Source organism: Eurytemora carolleeae, unplaced genomic scaffold, assembly GCF_000591075.1.
Source record: "Eurytemora carolleeae unplaced genomic scaffold, Eaff_2.0 scaffold421, whole genome shotgun sequence".
NCBI classification, from domain to species: domain Eukaryota; kingdom Metazoa; phylum Arthropoda; class Copepoda; order Calanoida; family Temoridae; genus Eurytemora; species Eurytemora carolleeae.
Genome location: NW_019396311.1, coordinates 142,493 through 163,608, shown reverse-complemented (window position 1 = coordinate 163,608; position 21,116 = coordinate 142,493). Strand labels below are relative to the sequence as shown.

The window sequence follows — 21,116 nt, the reverse complement described above, 5'->3', positions numbered from 1 at the left end:
TGTAAGTTGCATAGAAAATTTCGGCAGACGAATTTTATTTTCACATTTTTAGAAGTTCTTAAAATCTGTTCGCTTCCTATATTTAAAGGGACTGTAAGAGTAATTTCAAATGACCCTCCATGCAAAGATAGCATTGTCCGATTTCCAACGGTACCCTTGAAACCTTTATCTGATCAGAAATAAGGAAGATACCGTAATTTTCTAACTCGAAAAGTGTTTATTTCTGAGTTTCTCCATCGCTTCTTATAAACAAGAAATGCGAAAGTCACATTCGCAGAGAAACCGCAAATGAAAATATTCATTTTAAAGAAAAAAAAATGGATATGTAATTAGTACTTATCCAGACAAAAGTTGTAGGGTACCGTTGTACATCGGGCATTGCCATATTTGCATGGAGGATCACTTGAAATTACGCTTACAGTCCCCTTAAAGTATTTCATTTTATTAAAGAATGTCTGGATATAAAGGATTCGATATATCTAGATAAAATGGATATTATTGACGGCTTGAAGTGCTACATCCATCATAATATAGATATTTTACTCAAACATCGGAGAAATAGGACTTATACTTGATGGTATAGTAAACACAGGATGCAGTGTTAACATCGGGTAAATATAACTTATACTTGATGGTATAGTAAACACAGGATACAGTGTTAACATCGGGTAAATTTATATACAGGATCACCCACAAAGGATGAGACTGCAAAGACGACCGTAACATTTCAATATATGACGTTCCCAAGTTTAAACCAAGTCTTCTGCTATAAATATTCTACTGTAGATATCGAGATTGTCCCACAAATACCTATCTTAATTTCGCTAAACTGAGGTGGCGGCCGTTGGTCGAAGGATGGGGTACTGAAAGTATACGTGGCGGATATCGGTCGAAGGAAAAGGTACTGAAAGTTTAAGTGAAGAACGGTTGAATGAAGAGTCGGTATTGACAGCTAACGTGGCGGCTATCGGTCGAAGAAAGGGGTACTGAAAGTTTAAGTGGCGGATATCGGTTGAAGAAAGGGTCGGTATTGAAAGTTTAAATTGCGGCCATCGGTTAAACATTGGGTCGGTATCGACAGTTTACAGTCCTACCATTGAAAATGGACAAAACATTGATCTGATCAAATCTTTAGAAAATAAATCTTTAAGTTCGAAAACTTTAGAAGGGAAAACCAAGTAACATTACTAAGCATAAATGGAAGAAACACCTATCATCTTTTTTTTTAAAATGATTTGTCCTCTTGACTATGATGTTTTCAGCAGACATTTTCTCATCCTTAATAATCAAAAAAGTGGAAATTAAAATTAAAAATGTTTTGCATTTTTTCATGCATTAATAAGATAAATTTCAAACTTTTCAATTAAATTTTTACGAAATGGCAAAATTTGATTTCGAACAAAATATCGTATCTTCATTATTTTGCTTAGTATACTTGGGTGTGTTCAATACAACATCTAAATATTTAAAATGAATTTTTTTTAAAATATTTATTTTTCTAAATTAAACACTCATCTATTTTTTCAGTGATTGAGTGTTGCAGGACATTTTAAAGCTTTTTTTTAGCTTTTAATTTTCTTGGACAACAAATTCAATCTTCAGATCATTAAACGTTTTAAGTACGTTATCATAACGTTACTATTAGTAATGTAACTTTGAAACGTTTCTAAAACGATTTATAAACGTTACGATAAGGTACCGTTCCGTTATATTACGTAGCTGTTTTCTCAGATAAAAGACAAAATGAAAACCAAGTCTCCAGCTTTTTTTATAGCCCTGTCAGGTTTCGATCAACATTTTAGTCTCAATCTTTGTTAGTGCTGCTATGTACTATTTGAACCTTTAAGCAACCCCACCCCCCTCCCACCATCCTATTCAGCATGATATAAACTGTCCACGCTAATTACACAGTTTCTTTCAAACGATATTTCCAGCCGACCAAACCAAACCAAACTCTGAGAGATCAATCAGCCAAGAAACGCGGCAAAAACTAGAAAAAATGGCCGCGCCTGCGCACAAAAACTCCAACATGTATGAACTGTGTTCCCTGCCCCCATAGAGCGAATGAAGCAAAAAGGGTTCTACGTCATCCGTATGAATATGTTAATTGGTTCGACATTCTATTCCCAAATGAACAGTGTGTCCCAGAAAACGTGGCAATTGAGAGAGGACCTGAAGATCGTCTTTAATCTTTGGTGAAAAAGGGTGTCCCACAAATATTGTACACCTTGTAAACTATGAAAATATAATGTGCTTCTTTGAACGGGGTTATACCCACAAAAATTTTAATTATTTCGTCTTCTGTATAGAATTATTTTTTTATATTGTGGCATGACCGCTCACTGCAAATCAAGATTATCACGCTCTCACACAAAAATCGAGCAGTATTTCCTCAACTACTTCTTTAAAACATTAAAACTAGAAATAGACGCGTATTATTTCTAACCTATATAGGTCAGGCCTAGAAAAAAAGGATTAGCGAGTTGTGTGGTAAAACCAAAGGCCAATGCGTTGAGACACAAAGCTGAGGCTGTATAGAAACTGGATTGTCTTTGAACATTTGAACATTTGCCACCACACAAGATTCAGACATTTAAAAAACTATCAATTTTCAATTTTCATCTTTCAGTTCTTTCAATTCTTTTAAATTTTTGTCCTTCAAATAAAACTTTTTGTAACTAAAAGTAACCAATTCAGAGAAGTAGAAACATTTGAAATTTTGGTTTTATGTAAATTCAAATTTGAAAAAAAAATTATATTTTGCGAAAAAATTTACATTTTGTGCACAAATTCCTGTTTTGCGCAAAAAACCTTATACAAAAGTTACTTGAACAAAAGAAACAATGGAGAAATTTACAGAAGTAGACACTTATTGACTCAGAACAACACGTTCTCATCCACATTATTGACCAGATAAAGGTTTCAAGGGTACCGTTGTAAACCAGGGCATTGTTATCTTCACATCGAGGGTATCTTACATTCCTGTTGAGATGCAATATCTAAAATATAAGTTACCAGGGGGGGATATATATTCCCCCCCCCGTCGCTTTTCCCGCCGTTTCAGAGTAATTAAAATAACTTTCTGGGGGTAGCGAGGGAAACAAAAACAGTGATAATAGGTTTAATAAATCTCGTTGNATTTTGATCTTAAACAAACTAGAAAAATTAAAAATCACAGCAAAAACTTTTTCGCATGCATGATACCCATTTCAATAACATTTCAGTTTTAAAACACAATTTATATTATGAACTCTATTTATTTTAAAAACTTAATATTTATAATGTATAAAAACTCAATTGATACTTGATGCAATAATCGTAATATAGTGACAAAAACATAATTGTTAAAAATACCAAAATCATTTATTTATCATTTCCTAGTTGGCGCCAGGATTTTTATATTATTTAAGTTTTCTTTTAAATATATTTTTGGAACATATTTTCTATCTGAGGGCTGCTGCTTCCTGATAAAGAAATATATTTAACGACAATCTCAAGATCTTACATCAAATTTGGTGAGTTTGAGTTTCCTAGCTTCGTTTGATATACACAAAGCCAAAGTTGAAATATTTTCTATTTGTGGAGGCCATTAGAGGTCAATTGAGGTCATTAGAGGTCATTAGGAGGTCAAACACTGGATTTGTTACTGCTACTGTGTTCCCTGGGTTCCTAGCTTTCGCTTGATATGCATAAAGCCATAGTTAAATCCTTTTCTTTTTTAGAGGTCATTTAGGTCATTTAGGTCATTTAGGTCATTAGAGGTCATTAGAAGGTCAAACACTGGATTTTTTGCTGCTACTGTATTCCTGGGGTTTCTAGCTTTTAATTAACATGCATAAAGCCATAGTTAAAACATTTTAATTTTTGGAGGTCATTTTGGTATTAGAGGTCGTAATAGGTCATTAGAAGGTAGAACACTGGATTTGTTACTGCTACTGTATTCCCTGGGTTCCTAGCTTTCGTTAGATATGCATAAAGCCATAGTTGAAATATTTTCTATTTGTGGAGGTCATTAGAGGTCATTAAAATTCAATTTGATTTTATTTTAGGAATTTCGATCACTAATTAGGTGTGCAGCCAAAAAATTGGAAGATTTGAACCAAAAATGAAGAAGGCCCCCCCCACATCAAACATGCCATCTTCACCATTCCCTTTAGAATTTGTATAATTATTGTTAAATATATTTCCTGTTGTTAAGATCAGAACTAAGAGTTGGATTAGATTTAGTTTCTGTTAGTTTACATCCGCTCTGTACCATACTTAGTACTAATCTAGCAGTGTTCCTAGATCAAGATCAAGATCAAGATCAAGATCGGGTCTGTCCTAGTGAACGATTTTTTCAAGTTCAAGTTCAAGTTCAAGTTCAAGTTCAAGTTCAAGTTCAAGTTCAAGTTCAAGTTCAAGTTCAAGTTCAAGTTCAAGTTCAAGTTCAAGGTCATGGTCACAATCAAGATAAAGATTAAATTCAAGGTCAGGTGAAGGTCAAAGTCAAGGTCGAGTTCAAGGTCAAGTTCATGGCAAAGGTTAAGGTCACGGTAAAGGTCAAGGTCAAAGTTAAGGTCAAGGTCAAGTTCAAGGCCAAGGTTAAGGTGACAGTAAAGGTCAAGTTCAAGGTCAAGTTCAAGGTCAAGTTCAAGGCCAAGGTTTAGGTCACAGTCTAGGTCAAGGTCAAGGTCATGGTCATGGTCAAGGACAAGGTAAAGATCAAGGTAAAGGTCAAGGCCAAGGTAAAGTTCAAGGCCCAGGTGAAGGTCACAGTGAAGTTCAAGTTCAAGTTCAAGTTCAAGGTAAAGTTCAATGCCAAGCTTAAGGTCATGGTAAAGGTCAAGGGTCAGATCAACCCTATTTATTAACCTGGCATCCTCAATACCACTGTGCTCACGACCTTCAAACTCTAATCCAACATCCTTCAATCCTCCCTTTAAACCCTGCAAAAAAAAAACATAAATTCAAGGGATTACAATCGTAATTTGAAGTGACAATCCATTTAAAGGTATCCTTGTAAACTTTATCTGTTCAACATTGTGGTAGATATAATGTCGTTTTCTGACTTGAAAAATGTTCTATTAGTTTTGAAGCAAGAAACCACCAATGAAAATAATTAGTTTTTAAAAACAAAAACATGCATATCTAATTTAAACTTGATAACACAACTTGATCAAGGCAAACGTTGTAAATCGGATATTCCACTTCATCATTAATGGGTCACTTGAAGACGTTAACATTCTCTTTAAACAAATATAATTCTTACTGACCCTTTAATTAAAGAGACGATAACAATTCACGAAAGAGAGCTTTAAAGTAGGATTATATATACGGTGGTAGGCGATTATATCAATATAATGAAGACGACTTTTTTGTTTTAATTGTTAACAAGCTTTTTTCGAATTAAAAGTTTACAAGTAATTGAGAGAAGCTTTCTCAATTGACAGCTTCTCTTTGTTTCCATGTTTTTGTGTATCCATGCTGTTTACAAGCTTGATATAAATCAAAATTAAAAGTTGTCTTCCGTATATTGATATAATCGCTTACCACCGTATTTATATACAAACTAGCTGAAGGGCCCGGTGTTGCCCGTGGAAAAAGAGAATGGGAAAAAAATGTTTTTTTAAAAGCCTATAACACCCCCCGGCCACCCGGCCATAAGTGTCCACGAAAAGTTCCAGTCCATTCGGCTATAATTATATACGAATGTCTTGTTTTATTATATAGATGTATATCTACTTCTATTCTACTTTTAAGAATTGTTTTTGAAAAATTTCAGAAAGAGTATAGGTCGGAGTCTGGAGAGACAAAAGATTTATGAGAACTTTTAGCAGTAAATCAAGAAGTACATTTACAGATTGGATAAATGTAATACATTCACAGATTTGTTTTATGTAATACATTCACAGATTTGGTTTATGTAATACATTCACAGATTGGGTTTATGTAAAACATTCATAGATTGGGTTTATGTAATACATTCATAGATTGGGTTTATGTAATACATTCATAGATTGGGGTTATGTAATACATTCATAGATTGGGTTTATGTAATGCATTCATAGATTGGGTTTATGTAATACATTCATAGATTGGGTTTATGTAATACATTCATAGATTGGGTTTACGTAATACATTCATAGATTGGGTTTATGTAATCATTCATAGATTGGGTTTATGTAATACATTCATAGATTGGGTTTACGTAATACATTCACAGATTTGGTTTATGTAATACAATCACAGATTTGGTTTATGTAACACATTCATAGATTTGGTTTCTGTTATACAATTATAAATTTGGTTTACGTGATACATTCATAGCTTGGGTAAATGTAATGTATTCAATAATATTCATATATTGGGTTTATGTAATGTATTCAATAATATTCATAGATTGGGTCTATGTAACACATTCATCTACTCGATTTATATGTAATACATTTTTTATTGGGTTTATGTAATACATTCATAGATTGGGTTTATGTAATACATTCATAGATTAGGTATTATTAGGTCATTCACAAAGTTATTATAGGATTCACAGACAGAGTTCAAAGAGTACAATATTTAAGACACATAGAAAAACCAACGAGGTTATAGTGTATAGAGTGATGATGTACGCTAACCAACGAGGTTATAGTGTATAGAGTGATGATGTACACTGATCCTTTATTAATTTTATAGGCTATACTATTATAAGTTGATTCTGGCCTAACCTATTATATATCAATATTAGTAAACAGTGTACAGTACAGCTAACTAAGCACACAGGTAGAGAACTATCATCCCCTGGGAAAAACTTTCAATTTTAGATACCAAAAAAAAAATTGGTCAAGGTAAAATAAGGAATAATTAAGTTTTAAGTTCTCAAGAAGGTCACTTGAAATTACAACTGTAAATGTAATTAACAAAGTTAGTAATTTTAAAATTAACTCCCCCCCCCCCCACTTCTCTGGAAACGATGATGAATTGGACCTCAAAATAAATCTTTTTTTTTCGTTCTTTTATATCTTTTTATTTCATTGTAATGAGTATTATTAAGTGAAAAAAAGTTTTTGCCGGGATTATAAAAAGTAATTTCATTTTGATCTTAAACAAACAAGAAAAATTAAAAATCACAGCAAAAACTTTTTCGCATGCATGATACCCATTTCAATAACATTTCAGTTTTACTCAAATTATTTAAAAGCAAAGATAAAGTTACTTAATCACCCTGTTGTAGGGTGATTAAGTAACTTTATCACCCTACAATGAGACAAATTAGGTGTGAAATTTGAAATTTTAATAGCAGGGTGAAAGTTACTTTTTCGCCCTGTTGTAGGGCGATACAGTCACTTATTCACCGTACAACGGGAAATATTAGGTGTGATAAATTCCATCAAAATTTAATCAAATACTTTTTATCCAAAAATTCAACGTTTATCATTTATTTTCCCAGTTCATAAAAACCCTTAAGTGGTTTGCGTTCCGCCAAAACATACCTATTTTTTCAATCAGGGGGGGGACATGATTTTTCAAAAAATATACACCCCTGGTTATTTACCTTCGGAGTTCGCTGGTAAAACTGTTTGTATACAGCCCTGAAACAAAACCATATACACAAGTATGTTTAGAGAAAAGAAAATACGAACAAATATTATTGGTTTCTTTTAAGTAATATAATTAAACTAAATTTTAAATGGTTTTTAGCCTTTAAACCATACAATTTTTCACAATTTTTATTGTGAACATGACTTTTGGATGAAAAAAATATATTTTTTAAATCTTCCAGAAAGACATTTATTTCTAAACCAAGTATGTTTTTTGCGGAATTCTATCCGACCCAGGTGTAAACAGAACTAATAAATCTAAAATTCAAGATAGTTTTTCTAATTTTTTTATGAATAAAAAAAGACAATGTTGGGGTCTCGTTCTCGTCAATGTTTCTGATTAAAATGTATTTTTAAAATGAGGTTCATTATTTTTTTTAATAACACAGTTTCCAGGTTCAAAATATTATATTTTTTGGGCTATGCAACACAATTAATTAAAGTGAATAAAGATACTCAGGAACTAAGAATATTGTAAAAAATGATTATCTGCATTAAAAACGCGTATCGCGTAATTTGTAAAAAGTTGTAAAAGTATAAAAATGAAAAACTCCCCAATTGTAAAAAAAAGTTTTATAGTTTTGCTTTCGAGATTTGATTTTTTCATTATTAAAACTTTTTCTTCCTATGATCGATTAGAAAATAAAATTCTTTCATTTTTTAACACATAACTTAAAGGGACAATCAAATGACACTCAAATGACGCTTAAATGATGTCTAAATGACGCTCAAATGATGTTTAAATGACGCTCAAATGACGCTCAAATGATGTTTAAATGACGCTCAAATGACGCTCAAATGACGCTCAAATAACGCTCAAATGATGCTCAAATAACGCTCAATAGTGAATCGGGCATTGTCATCGTTGCATGGAGGGTCGCTTTAAATAGCGCTTACAGTCCCTTTAAGGGGAACCTAGATTTTCAGATGCTAGGCCTTTTTACAACGGTAACACTGTTATCTGATCAATAATTTGGAAGATATCGCCGTTTTTCTAGCTTTCAAAATGTTTAATTATCACAATTTTATCCATTACTCCTTCATATATGACTTTTATAAAGAATTATAAATGAAAACTTCTTTATTATAATTAAGGATTTTAAAATTGCAAAAATTACCCATTTTCAGCCACTGAAACAAAAATGGGTTTTCTATATGTAAAAGTATGACTTTCTAAAAAGCTTATATCATTAAAACTTTCCTCTACATTCTGAAGAAAGAAGAATTCTCCCCCCGTCAAGCCAAAAAAGAATTATAATTGCGTATAGCATGAAATAAGAAACCTGATATCAATCCATCGTCTTAATTCTAGCGGTTTCTTCAATTGTTTCCTAAAGAATATGACATTTTTAATGAATTATTTCAAACTATATAAATTCACTTAACATAACTAACAAAAAAATATTAATTTTTCATAATAGGCTAAATTTAAGCCATATTCTTGCTTAATTTTTGAAAAAGTACTCCACAAAGTCTTTGTGAGCCATAAACTCTGATTCTATAATTTATCATTTATCTTTATAATCCCAGGTTGAAAACCGTAGATATTTTAAGTCGGTTATACCAAATAATCTAGGTTTGAAAAAATCAAACATTTACACCATCTTTATCAAAGATATAAGGATTCAAAAATTAGAGTTTGTGACAAAGACTCGATACCTTTTTCCAACTTTAGTACAAAATTATGACACCATTGTATCCCTGATATTCACATTGCGACCCTGAAACCACGGTCGCAATGTTAGATTGCAACCCTAGGGATGCAATCTAATTAATTGCGAATTTTTCTGCCAAGAAGTTGGGGGTTTACAACTCCAAAACCACTTATTTGATTTGATTTTTGAACTCAAAAAAATGTGTTACAAAAAAAAAGATAAAGTTTTTAAATCTGAAAAGGGTAGATTTTGATGCAAATTAAAATGTTATATTTTGACGTGGAAAAATCTCCATAAAATTTGTTCAAAAGTTGAATAAATTACATATCTCTTCATGTACGTGAGGCAACAAGGATGTAATACATATAGGAGAGAATATTAATATTCCCTTATATATAATTTGCATTCCTATATACCATTCTGTAATATAGAGATAAGTAGTTATTATTCAGTAAAGACCAAGGTTTGAGGATTTGCTTTTAGTGACACAAGGTATGAGGCCTCCTTGAATTGCGTGGATATCATTACAACTAAATATCATTAACATTCTAACTGAATGTTCAGTAAAAAAAACGGATGAATTATAAATGCGTTTAAATTTGAATCAATGGAGAAAATATGGAATGAAAGAAAAAAATAAATCATAAAGTTATAATCCATTTTGTAAAGAAACTCTAATATTCAGAGGAAGCTTAAATTTTTTATTTCAATTTCAATTTCAAAATTCCATTAAGTTTTTACATCAAAAATTTATAAATTTGTTGGGGTTTTATTCGTTAAATTGGGAAATCAACGATTTTTGGGGAAAATCAATGAAATTTTTTGTAAAAGTTTTTATAAAAAATAAAATTTGCCTTTTGATATCCCAATTTTTCACATTTGGAGGGAGGCTGGGTAAAAATATACAACCCTGGAAGAAATATTAAAAGAAATTAGATTTTCTAATAGAAGAAAAAATTTTAAATTGAATTTCTTCTTTCTTTGTTGTTATTTTGGCGCTAACACTTGATGATGAACCATTCAGAGAAAAGGACATTTTGATATCTCTCCGGATCCGCATATTTTGCGGATCCGGACCAGGATCCAGGAAGCAAAAGTGTTGCGAATCCAACGGATCCTGATTCTAAGCACTGCTTTTTATAGTCTTTCACTTCAGTAGAAACAAGATTTTACGCAATAGCTTGTAGGTGTTTAAATGGAATAATTGTGAGAGAAATCTTTTTACTATATATTTAATAGGTCTTCCAACTTGAGATTAATTTCTTATGAAAATGTCTTAAGAAACTTTTAAAGAAAAATAACATCTTCTCAAAATTTCTGCTAACTCATCTTAATATTTTAATAAATAAACTCTCCCTTTTACCCACAGATTAATAAATATACAGATAGAACGCTAGATGTCGTCTTTTTAATATTTAGGTATTTTTCGTTCACAATAACCTTGAGACAGAAGCCCATAGGAGTGAGGGGCGTACGAGGGCTTTTGTTTAGGGGGGGGCACAATTTGCTGTCCCCCCCCCTTGGCAACATTGTGCCCCCCCCTAAAAACCCCTTTTTTGAACAAATATTAATACCTTTTTTAATTTTTTTTGCCCCAACCCCCTCCCACCTGTACTTGTTTTGTTCACCATAAAAATACACCAAAAAGACTACTTTTTTGGGTGTTACTAACCTTAGAGTCTAAAAATTATTCCTTTGCTTGAAAAACTAACTTTTTGACTTTATAAATCTATCACTTAACTCCATCACAGCTAACTAAATCAATAATCACAGCATCATTAAAAATTATATTTTAACTAATAAACGAAATTTCTTCTGAAATTTTTAGATAGAATTTACTCAATCTACATATTCACCAACTCTTTTAAGCTACAATTTTCTGGGATTTGCTTGCACAAACATTTCAATGATTTTTTTCAGTAGAGAGCTCAGACAGCCTTTTAGGGTGTAAAGGGTCTGCTCTCCGTCATAGTACATCTTGTGTAATGAAGTATTCTCTTTAGAAGGCTAAAACTTTTCTCTCCTTGTATTAACAGTGAATTTAGACAAATCCTTAGTCTTTGTCATTGTCAGGTGTTACTTTCTAAACGTAGTTTCCTTTTAATTTTGTATTTTTGGAACTCCCAGGGGGGGGCAGGAGGACTACTGCCCCTAGGTACACCACTGTGCCTGACCTGAGGAAGGGAAATGCAAGCAGATGTAATATTAAAAGAACCTCCCCCATGGATGCCCCCCCTCAGCCTCTCAGGGGGGGCACACGTAGAGGGGGCGGGGGGGGGCGCGGCCCCCCCTCGTACGCCCCTGATAGGAGTTACGCGTATGCAAAGTAAAATGACAAGAGAGAGAGAGAGAGAGAGCATGCGCGTAACTCCTTTGGGCTTCTGCCTCAGGGTTATTGTGAACAAAAAACACCTAAATAATAAAAAGACGACATCTAGTGTTCTTTCTGTATTGTTATTAATCTATGCTCCTACCTTTTACATTCATTCTCAAGGCAGAGGTTTAAATCCCAGTCCGACCATGTACAGCAGGTATACAAATTTCCCGTACTAAGGACAGATAGATAGATAGATGGATATATAGTGTACAGCAAGTGTAAATATTACCTGACCTACTAATGGATAGATAGTGTACACCAGGTGTACAGATTACCCGTACTATAGAGATAGATAGATAGTGTACAGCAGGTGTATATATTGTATAGAAGATAGATTTTATGTATGTACTGTACTGTACTGTACTGTACTGTACTGTACTGTACTGTACTGTACTGTACTGTACTGTACTGTACTGTGCTGTACTGTGCTGTACTGTGCTGTACTGTGCTGTAACGTGCTGTAACTTGCTGTAATGTACTGTAAAGTACTGTTATTTACTGTAATGTATTGTATTGCACAGTATTGTACTGTATTGTACTGTATTGTTCTGTATTGTTCTGTATTGTACTGTATTGTACTGCATTGTACTGTATTATACTGTATTGTACTGTATTGTACCGTATTAATGCACTATAGTGTACTGTACTAATGTAGTGTAATATATGTACTATATTGTAATGTACCTGCTATCTGAAGAAAGATTATACTTTTCTGTCATCTCCTGCAGTTTCAAAGAACTGTTTAGTGTTCATGAAATAAAAAAAAAATTTCCAGTGAAAAGTCTAATATTTTTTTTAACTGACATCAGTTTTTCTGCCCTCAAGATTATCTTTGAAGGTTACGAAGATGTACTCAATTTTGTTTCTGTTTCAAAATCTACACTTTGCTTTTTATAAGATGTGGATACTGGGTTATAAGCTTCTTTTAAGAAAATTATGATCAGAGTTCAGCTTTGGAATTGTGGATATCGAGGTCAATGCTTGATCTCCTCTTTTATTAATCTGCAGATTAATCTGATCTAATATTGATATCCAATCCAGAAAAGAACAGCCAATCCGAAGCTGAGAAATTTTGTGCGTCCAGTGCAGGAATATCCAAAACATAGGCTTAAACATAAAATCGAAAGTGTCCACAGTGGATATCGAGATTTAGCAATCGGGATTAAGGGGATATCTAATACAAAAGTTTTCAGTTCAGTTCCTTAATCCAAGAGTTAAAGAGTAGAAGACAAGTCCCCAGGGGTATACCAGACTCGACAGTTTCCTGATTTATACCTGTAAATAGTTAAGATATAATGTACTTTTCACCACTAGACGCGCTACAGAAATAACCAGAAAACTCTCAAAAAGGAAGACGACATTTTAGCAATACTGAAGTGAATTTGATGTAGTTACAAAGCAAATAGTTTAACTAGAACTTTATAAAATTAATTATTAGGTAAAATTGGTCTGTTTACTGCACACTTCTTGTGTCCCATGCTTATTGGACTATTGAAAGTCATAAATGGAGTTTAGGAGCCGTCTTCCTATTTCAGATTTTTCTGTTTATCTGTAATTCAAGTTTTTGTTTCCAGGAGATTCCTATTACTTATGAGACTAAATAAAGTTTTATAACTTTAAATAAGAGCGGCAACTATGTGGTGGGGGTGGGCAAAATGTAGAGGGGGGAGTTAACCTATAAGCTGACTACAGAAGCTGGTCAATCTAGGATGTTCTGTTGGCAACACATACTCATGGAGGGAGAGGGGGGTGGGGAATTAACAGAAGCAGGTCAATCTAGGATGTTCTGTTGGCAACACATACTCATGGAGGGAGAGGGGGGTGGGGAGTTAACCTGTAAGCTGACTACAGAAGCTGGTCAATCTAGGATGTTCTGTTGGCATCACATACTCATGGAGGGAGAGGGGTATAACCTGTAAGCTGTGTACAAAAGCTGGTCAATCTAGGATGTTCTGTTGGCATCACGTACTCATGGAACTCTGATACTAAACATATTAACGGGATTGTTAATAAAATTCAAAGTGTCTTTAAATTCTTACCTAACTTTTTTCCCGCTCTCATTTAGAGTGGAATTTTCAAAATGTCCTAATTTTTATGCCTGAATGTCATTAATGGGTTCTCTTAGCCAATTTGATCAAGCCGTTTCGCCAGTCTAGCTTTATCGAACTAGATAACTAGATATTTGAAATTCTTTTACTGGAACCTTTTCTTCTTTATCAATTTTGTCCAATTATTTTTTGATCTACTTGAAAAACAGACAAATGAAACCAAAATATCCACCTGTTTCCCCTGTAACCAAATCCACAAGGAGAACTGGGAACTCAATTATCTCTGGAGGAAATCCTGAAGATTTCTCCTTAAAAAATATAATAAATTTTCCTGTATAATAGCATTTACGAATCTCAACCATACCCTATAAGCCTTTGTCTAAGTAAGACTGCTTAAGCTTTCTTTATGTTTCTAACTGAAAATCGAGCGCACAGTGTATGTACAGTACACTCTGTGGCCATGTACATTCAGTACATGGCCACAGAGGTAAAAATGACCTAATAATCGGGTCGTTTCAAGTCAAAACGTGTCCAAAATGTTATCTTTAAATAATGTAATTTATTTAATATGGCTTGACGTGACCTCTGACTAGAGATGAACATCGTTTTTTTTGAAGGAACGAAATTTTTTCTTGGAAAAGGGTGGTATCGTCCAGAAAAAACGAACTAGAACGAACAAAATGGATCGTTCAGAGAAAAAGAAACATTTCTTTTCTTAAAGCGAACGTAAAAAAACGATTTTTTGGAGACAAACTATTAAAAAAACGATAGTATATTACGGTTTGTTCGAAAAATTAAAAAAACGATCGTTTTTCTTACTGAACGTGCGATTTTAATGACGATAGAAAACTAACAGAATCGACGATAAATTTAAAACGAACTAAATAATTTTTTTCGAACAATTGAAAAAAAGGAGTCGTTAACGAACGATGAACGAAAGAAATGAAAAAAAGGTTTATGTGCCAACTCTACCTCTGACGAACTCATAAACTAAGTCTGATTAGGTTGCTGGTTTACAATGAAAGATAAAAACATTATGTAAAGGCGTTGTCATATATATCGATTCAGTGTAGACGACTTTTTATTGTAAATTTGCAAGTTCTACCAATCTTTTAAAAAACAGAGGCACAAAAACATGTAAGCTAAAAGAAGTTGTCTAATAACAGCTTCTCTTTATTTACTTGAAAACTAGTTACTTGAAAAACGCTCATCAGAGATCAAAACATTATTCTTAAAAAGTCGTATTCATTGTATTGATATAAACGCCGACCACTGTACCTGCCAGCAGGTGGATTCAAAATCTATGATGAGAAGATATTTAATCTCTTGGCTGCACTCTTCAACGTTCATTTTTTTATTTGTGAAGTTAAAATCCGCCAACAAATATTTTTGCAAATTCATATAAAGGACTCTACAGTGGTCTGCAGGGTTACCCACAAAGGAAGAGACTTCAGAGACGACTGGACGGAATATTACTGTCTGTTTCTTTGTTTATCTCTGTAATTCCCCGCAACTGTAAACTTAATTCTTTCTTTGTCCGATCATTGAAAGACTATATCTAAAGGAGAAGATTTATTCCACCATGATAAGGTCATATTCTGAGATTTTCAGATCGTCTTCACAGTATCATCCTTTGTGGGTATCCTGTACTTAGGTACTAGTCATATCAACAAATGGGTCTGTTTACACTGGAAAAATACAGTGTCTCATGCTTATTGTTTTTTTTTTAAAGTTATATCTTGATTCTAAAAGTCGTCTTCCTATTTACGTCTTAAAGGTATTTAAATTGCTGAATGACTGACTCTGTGATCAAACATCGTCTCTATTTTTACAACTACAAGTGAGTAAACGTAAATTAACTAGTTTACAACTTCAAGTGACCAAACGTAAATTAACTAGTTTTACAACTACAAGTGAGTAAACGTAAATTAACTAGTTTCAATTTCTAAATGAACAAGAGCTAAGCCGACAACAAACTTCCCTCTCCTGAGTATGTTAATCGTTTTTAGAACATCTTTAATAAAAACTTATAAGATTTCAAAACTGTACCACAGAAAGATGACTTTTAGACTCAAGATATGTCTTTAACTAGTCCAATGAACATGAGGCACAGCGATTGTTCATTGTACGGATACACATTTAATTTAATAAGTGATTTAATAGCTTACTACAGGGTGTCCCAAAAAACATGGGAATTCAGTGACGAATTCGATATCGTCTTTGTTATGAATTAGCATTGTAATACCTAAGTTCAAAAGCCATAATATCATTATGTCTGCTAGAGTTTATTTTATGCAAAGGGTAAAAGACTGTAAAGATGTTTCTATAATGTCTCCACAAGATGAAAAGTGAAGACGGACAAGTTTACTCTGTTTGTATACTGCAATTTTCTTGTTTTACTAGGTACAATCGTATGCAGTAAAAACATAAACAAACAAAATGTGAACATAGCAGACGAAACACTTACAGATTAAAGCTTTCTCAGTAGGTATCACTATACTAAATCAAAGAATTATCTAAAAAGACGATATCGAATTCGTCACTGAATTCCCATGTTTATTGGGACACCCTGTGGTAAAACTACTTGCTTTATAACAACATCGAATTCACTTCAGTATTGCACTAATGTTGTCTTCCTATCCTGGTTATGTTAATTTTTTTTAATCCATTAAAAAATAACAAGTGCAAAAACTTCTTCTACCAGGGTCAAAACTTGACTTAGTGAAGGAAACATGCAGCGAAAAAAACGAACCAACCATTATTCTATTCTAACTATTATTTAAGTGAAATGAGTCTATTTACACTGTACAATTGCCATACCTAAGTCCTAACTTGAGTTTGAAGGTCGTCTTCATATTTTAGAGTTTACTGGTTATCACTATAGTTTTATCAATATTTAAATAAAAATGATTCCTATAGGTTTATTCGTTCGGTCTAGTTTCACATATTTTATACAACCTAAACTTTGAAAAATTAATAATTTAAAAATAATGATTAAAAATCAATTATCAATAATTGCTGGGATTGAACGAGGTAAAAGAAAAGACTACTTTAATTCTGAACCAGCATCTGAAAAGAAAAAATTATCCATCCATGTTGTAATCATATGTTTTTTCTAAGACTTGCAATCCACGGATAGACTCATGCAGACTCTATAGAGTTAGAAACATATGGTGGCTTTTTATAGTGTGCACTTACAAAGATACCCTTTAAGATAGTCTTAATGTGATCAAGAATGATTTGATTTGGGAAATTGATTATTTCAATGAAGAAATTATCAGAATCAATGATTTTAAAGCCACATTAACCTTCGTTAACTTCAAAATCAAGGGCACTGTTGCTGGTTGGGGTTATCAGAGCGGAATTTAAGCCTAAATTATCAAGAACTTAAGTAAATTAACATTATTTAATTTCTCGCCTAATTCTTCAGCAAGTTCAAGAGTTTTCTCCATTTTTTCTGAAAAAATGGAGAAGAAAATATATTTGAAAGAAGTATATTTTATTTTTTAAATCACTGGTATCAAAAATAATCACATAAAACTCTTGGATATAATATTTAGAATAAATGCTACATATTTTCAAGAAAACACAACTTTAAGCACAAAAAATCTGTGAAAGGTTTAATTAGAACAAAAATTAGCGGTGCTCAGAAAACAATATTTTGAAGTGCAAAAATAAAACACAAACCATGGTAATACAAGTTTCCATCGTTTATTGCGTAAAGCAAATAAAATGAGAAGATAATGCATAAAATTAGGAAAAAATTTCGGCATTGCGCAAATGTGCAGTGTGCATGAAAATTTTATGCAGACAAGGCTGCCCAGTGCCCGTCAGTAATTCTGTGCAGCAAGTTAATGAACTACATCAAGCATACTGTACAATAAGTTCTGTACTGTGCAGTAAATATAGCGTACATGAAGTTCGTGAAGTATGCATCCGATATACTGTCAGAGAGTTCATGAGCAGTCAATCGAATGTTCTGGAAGAAGGTAGTACCAGCTGTCAATCGAATGTTCTGGAAGAAAGTAGTACATAATTTATGAAGTACATGAACTATGATTTTATAAATTTGTATTTTTCTTCTTGAATATGAACTTTCTTGCTTACTCGCCATGCCTCCACATCGGTTCTTCATACTAGTAATATAAATATATTGAAACCATTATTATTAATATTAATCTTATTTAATTTTAATAATTCATAATTCCGTGCTCAATTTCAATAAAGTAGTGCAGTAAAAAATAGTGTTTTATTTTTTTTAAGCTTTATATTATAACACTTCACACACACTGTACAAAACGGCATTGACATTTTTTGCTTTGACGAGAGCTCAGTATATCTTGGAATTAGAACTTATTAATAAAGAAAACATTTCGTTTCTCAAATGTTATGGCCCTGCCAACTAAAACACGATGTTAAAAACAATTTGTTTATTTTTATTGGTGTCAGGCTTCCGTTTCCTTCCATCCTTTTTAATCATTTTAAAGAGTAATAATTTACTAAGCTTGCTAATTATGAAAATTTAAAAAATTTGACTTCTTCACTGCTCAACAAATTTTTATCACTTCACAAAGCTTGAAATTAAAAATTTTAAACTGTGACTTCTTTAGTTTACTGCTCATGAAAATACTGATTAAAGGGTCCGCATGCGTAATTTCAATCTATTGATATATGACAGTACCCATCAAGTATGAATTAAATATAAATAATTCTGATTTTTTTTAAATTGTGGTTTTTCAACGGCAGGAAAACATTTATGAATTATCAGAAATAAACACTTTTAAATTGATCAGAGAAAGACTTCAAGGGTAGCGTTATGATTCGGAAACTGTCATCTTTGCATGCAGAGGGTCACTTGAATTTACGCGTACAGTCCCTTAAAATAAAAATAATTAAAATTGCTTACCAGGGTTGTAGGACTCAACTCTGCACTGTCCTCTAGAAGAAGGTTCAACCGTTGCAGATTCTGCTCCAGACTACAATAAGATATTTACGAATCAATAGAAGAAGGTTCAACCGTTGCAGATTCTGCTCCAGACTACAATAAGATATTTACGAATCAATAGAAGAAGGTTCAACCGTTGCAGATTCTGCTCCAGACTACAATAAGATATTTACGAATCAATAGAAGTTGAACTAAGTATTGATAGTAGCACTCAAGGTACTAATGCAAGGAAAGTTATTTCAGAGGTGTACGCATTTTTTGTACTGCAGTGTACTGTCTTGGGGCGGAAAAGTAAACACAAGACGGATGTCACAGCCCGACATGGAATCCATTTTCACAAATATAATCTATGAAATATTCTGGTCATAGGAAACTATTATGTGAATTATCAAAATTATCAAAATTAAATGCTTTTAACCTCCTCGGATACTAAACGAACACTGATGCATCTATTCTTGTTTACAAAGTTCGCCCAGAGAGAACTGGTTTCAATACGTAAGCAGAGTATACGCGACCGCAATTAACTTTCCTTGCATTAGTACTAAACTTCGAGAGTTCTAATATTCAAGAAATCTTGTTTGAAATCAAGGTTTAATTTGAGTCTGATTTAACATATCGTTGAAGGAGCCAGAAAGAACTGAGAACCCTTGTATTTTGGATATCGAGATCAATGCTTAATCTTGATATTTTGTCAATCCTCAGATTAATTTAATCTTTATTCGATATCCCGCATGGTAATCGTACCCAGTCAGGGGTTGTAGGGAGCTTTGATCAAGGGAGAAATAACTTAAATGAAAATATGGACAGGTGTGACGTGATTTTTATAGATCCTTAAATTAAAAGTGCCCACAGAAGGTGGATTTCGAGATTAAGCGATCGGAATTTTGAGTATTCAACACAGTTTAGGAAAGCGGACAGGTTATGTTTCCCGCATTTTCCCTTCTACGAGTAAGACGAGTCTACAAAGACGACTTACCGGTCCATGTCTATATCATTATTGGCAGTGTACGGACAACCAGTGTAACCTCCGTTCCTCTGTACATACTCCAACAGAGAATTCCAGTGTACATCCTAGATATTATTATTAATCAGTGTACATCCTAGATATTATTATTATTCCAGTGTACATCCTAGATATTATTATTATTCCATTGTACATCCTAGATATTATTATTTATCCAGTGTACATCCTGGATATTATTATTTATCCAGTGTACATACTAGATATTATTATTAGTTAGTTAAAATAATAACTTTAAAACTTCACAACACCTTTGCCAGTAAAATGACACAGACAATTTAATGATCAGAAAAGCCAAAGTTTACTAGTTTTTGAAATATTTAGCTCAAAATTGAGGTGAAGTTATTTTCACATGAAAGCAGAATATTGATTTTCCCTACTGAGAAAAAGGAATTATAAAAGGGGGGGGGGGAGATTTTTAAAATTAGTATAAATCATTGTAAAAGTTACCTGTCCCAGAACATGCGGATTGCCAATAACGATCATCAAGGCTTTAGCCCGAGTTATCGCGACGTTAAATCTGAAGAAAAGTTATAAAATTTGATAGTTTTCTTAAGTGATATTTTTAGCAAATATTCATGATCCATCCTGACATATTCAGGTTGGGATTTTACCTCTTTTTATTCCTGATAAACCCAAGCTGATATTCTTGATCCATCCTGACATATTGGGATCTTACCTCTTCTTATTCCTGATAAACCCTAGCTGATATTCCTGATCCATCCTGACATATTCAGGTTGGGATCTTACCTCTTCTTATTCCTGATGAACCCTAGCTAATATTCTTGACCCATCCTGACATTCAGGTTGATCTTACCTCTTCTTATTCCTGATAAACCCAAGCTGATATTCCTGATCCATCCTGACATACTCAGGTTGGGATCTTACCTCTTCTTATTCCTGATAAACCCAAGCTGATATTCTTGATCCATCCTGACATATTCAGGTTGGGATCTTACACACGAGATTATTATCACCCGTCGTTCTTGTCCCTAAATAAAGATAGTTTCAGGGGTTATAATTGAATGTTCAAGAATTAAAAAATTTGAAACATTTCCCTTTACATATTTTGTACTTATGGGTTATTAAAATACACAAAAATAATGCACATAACACATGTAAAGCTATTTTCTTTGAGCGCAAAGCACAAATATCGAAATTTTTAATGTAAAACAACTGGTAAACTTTTTACAGCAATTAAAATTAAGATTTTGCCAATTTTTTAAATTATTTGGATAATTGTATCTTAATTAAAATTCATTAATTGTCTCATCAAACGCAAGAGACCTGAAACTCCTCAGTAGATCCCACACTGATATCTGCGTACTCTCCCTTTAATTTCTTCAAGCCCTGTCTGATTTTCTCCACCTGTCTCCTGCATAGGATTTTCATTATTCCAAAAAACAATTTCCATTTTGGAAATGGAATGATAAGAAGTTTTTCCTTTTGTGGAATATGGGGATAATTCCAAACGAAACTGAATTTTTCCGGAT

At 32.9% G+C, this 21,116-nt stretch overlaps 2 protein-coding genes across 5 annotated transcripts in view; both read right to left on the bottom strand.

The window, feature by feature from the left end:
• Positions 1-3,243: 3,243 nt before the first annotated feature.
• LOC111700707 (ERI1 exoribonuclease 2) lies at positions 3,244-17,134 on the bottom strand. Of its 2 annotated transcripts, none has more exons than XM_023471718.1 (13): positions 17,076-17,134; positions 16,571-16,615; positions 14,936-14,994; positions 13,890-13,965; positions 13,523-13,594; positions 12,811-12,884; positions 12,294-12,331; positions 11,707-11,781; positions 8,861-8,908; positions 7,532-7,568; positions 4,855-4,928; positions 4,188-4,271; positions 3,244-3,464 (listed from the first exon to the last, which is right to left on the bottom strand). In XM_023471718.1, the coding sequence occupies exons 1-13, from the start codon at positions 17,107-17,109 to the stop codon at positions 3,371-3,373; spliced, it is 810 nt and encodes a 269-aa protein (XP_023327486.1). In that variant the 5' UTR covers positions 17,110-17,134; the 3' UTR covers positions 3,244-3,370. The 2 variants fall into 2 exon arrangements, with proteins under 2 accessions (XP_023327486.1, XP_023327485.1); XM_023471717.1 differs by having other exon boundaries at positions 4,188-4,283; positions 17,076-17,133.
• Positions 17,135-17,352: 218 nt separating this feature from the next.
• Positions 17,353-21,116, bottom strand: part of LOC111700704 (putative helicase MOV-10) — a 28,736-nt gene continuing 24,972 nt past the window's right edge. The window contains exons 32-38 of one of the 3 annotated variants that reach the window (XM_023471713.1): positions 20,911-20,998; positions 20,533-20,615; positions 20,441-20,461; positions 20,074-20,143; positions 19,579-19,673; positions 18,564-18,633; positions 17,353-17,793 (exon numbers count right to left, since the gene is read on the bottom strand). In XM_023471713.1, the coding sequence (XP_023327481.1) occupies positions 17,761-17,793; positions 18,564-18,633; positions 19,579-19,673; positions 20,074-20,143; positions 20,441-20,461; positions 20,533-20,615; positions 20,911-20,998 (460 nt within the window). In that variant the 3' untranslated portion in view covers positions 17,353-17,760. The other 2 variants (XM_023471712.1, XM_023471714.1) reach the window with 2 other exon arrangements.

Excerpts from the sequence above, each read along its gene's own strand:
- LOC111700707 (XM_023471717.1), bottom strand. The coding sequence starts at position 17,109 with ATGGAGAAAACTCTTGAACTTGCTGAAGAATTAG. Across the intron at positions 12,885-13,522 it reads CTTTTGTACACAGCTTACAG|GTATAAATCAGGAAACTGTC; the intron begins GTTATACCCCTC and ends AACTATTTACAG. Across the intron at positions 11,782-12,293 it reads AATCTTTCTTCAGATAGCAG|TACGGGAAATTTGTATACCT; the intron begins GTACATTACAAT and ends ATCTGTCCTTAG.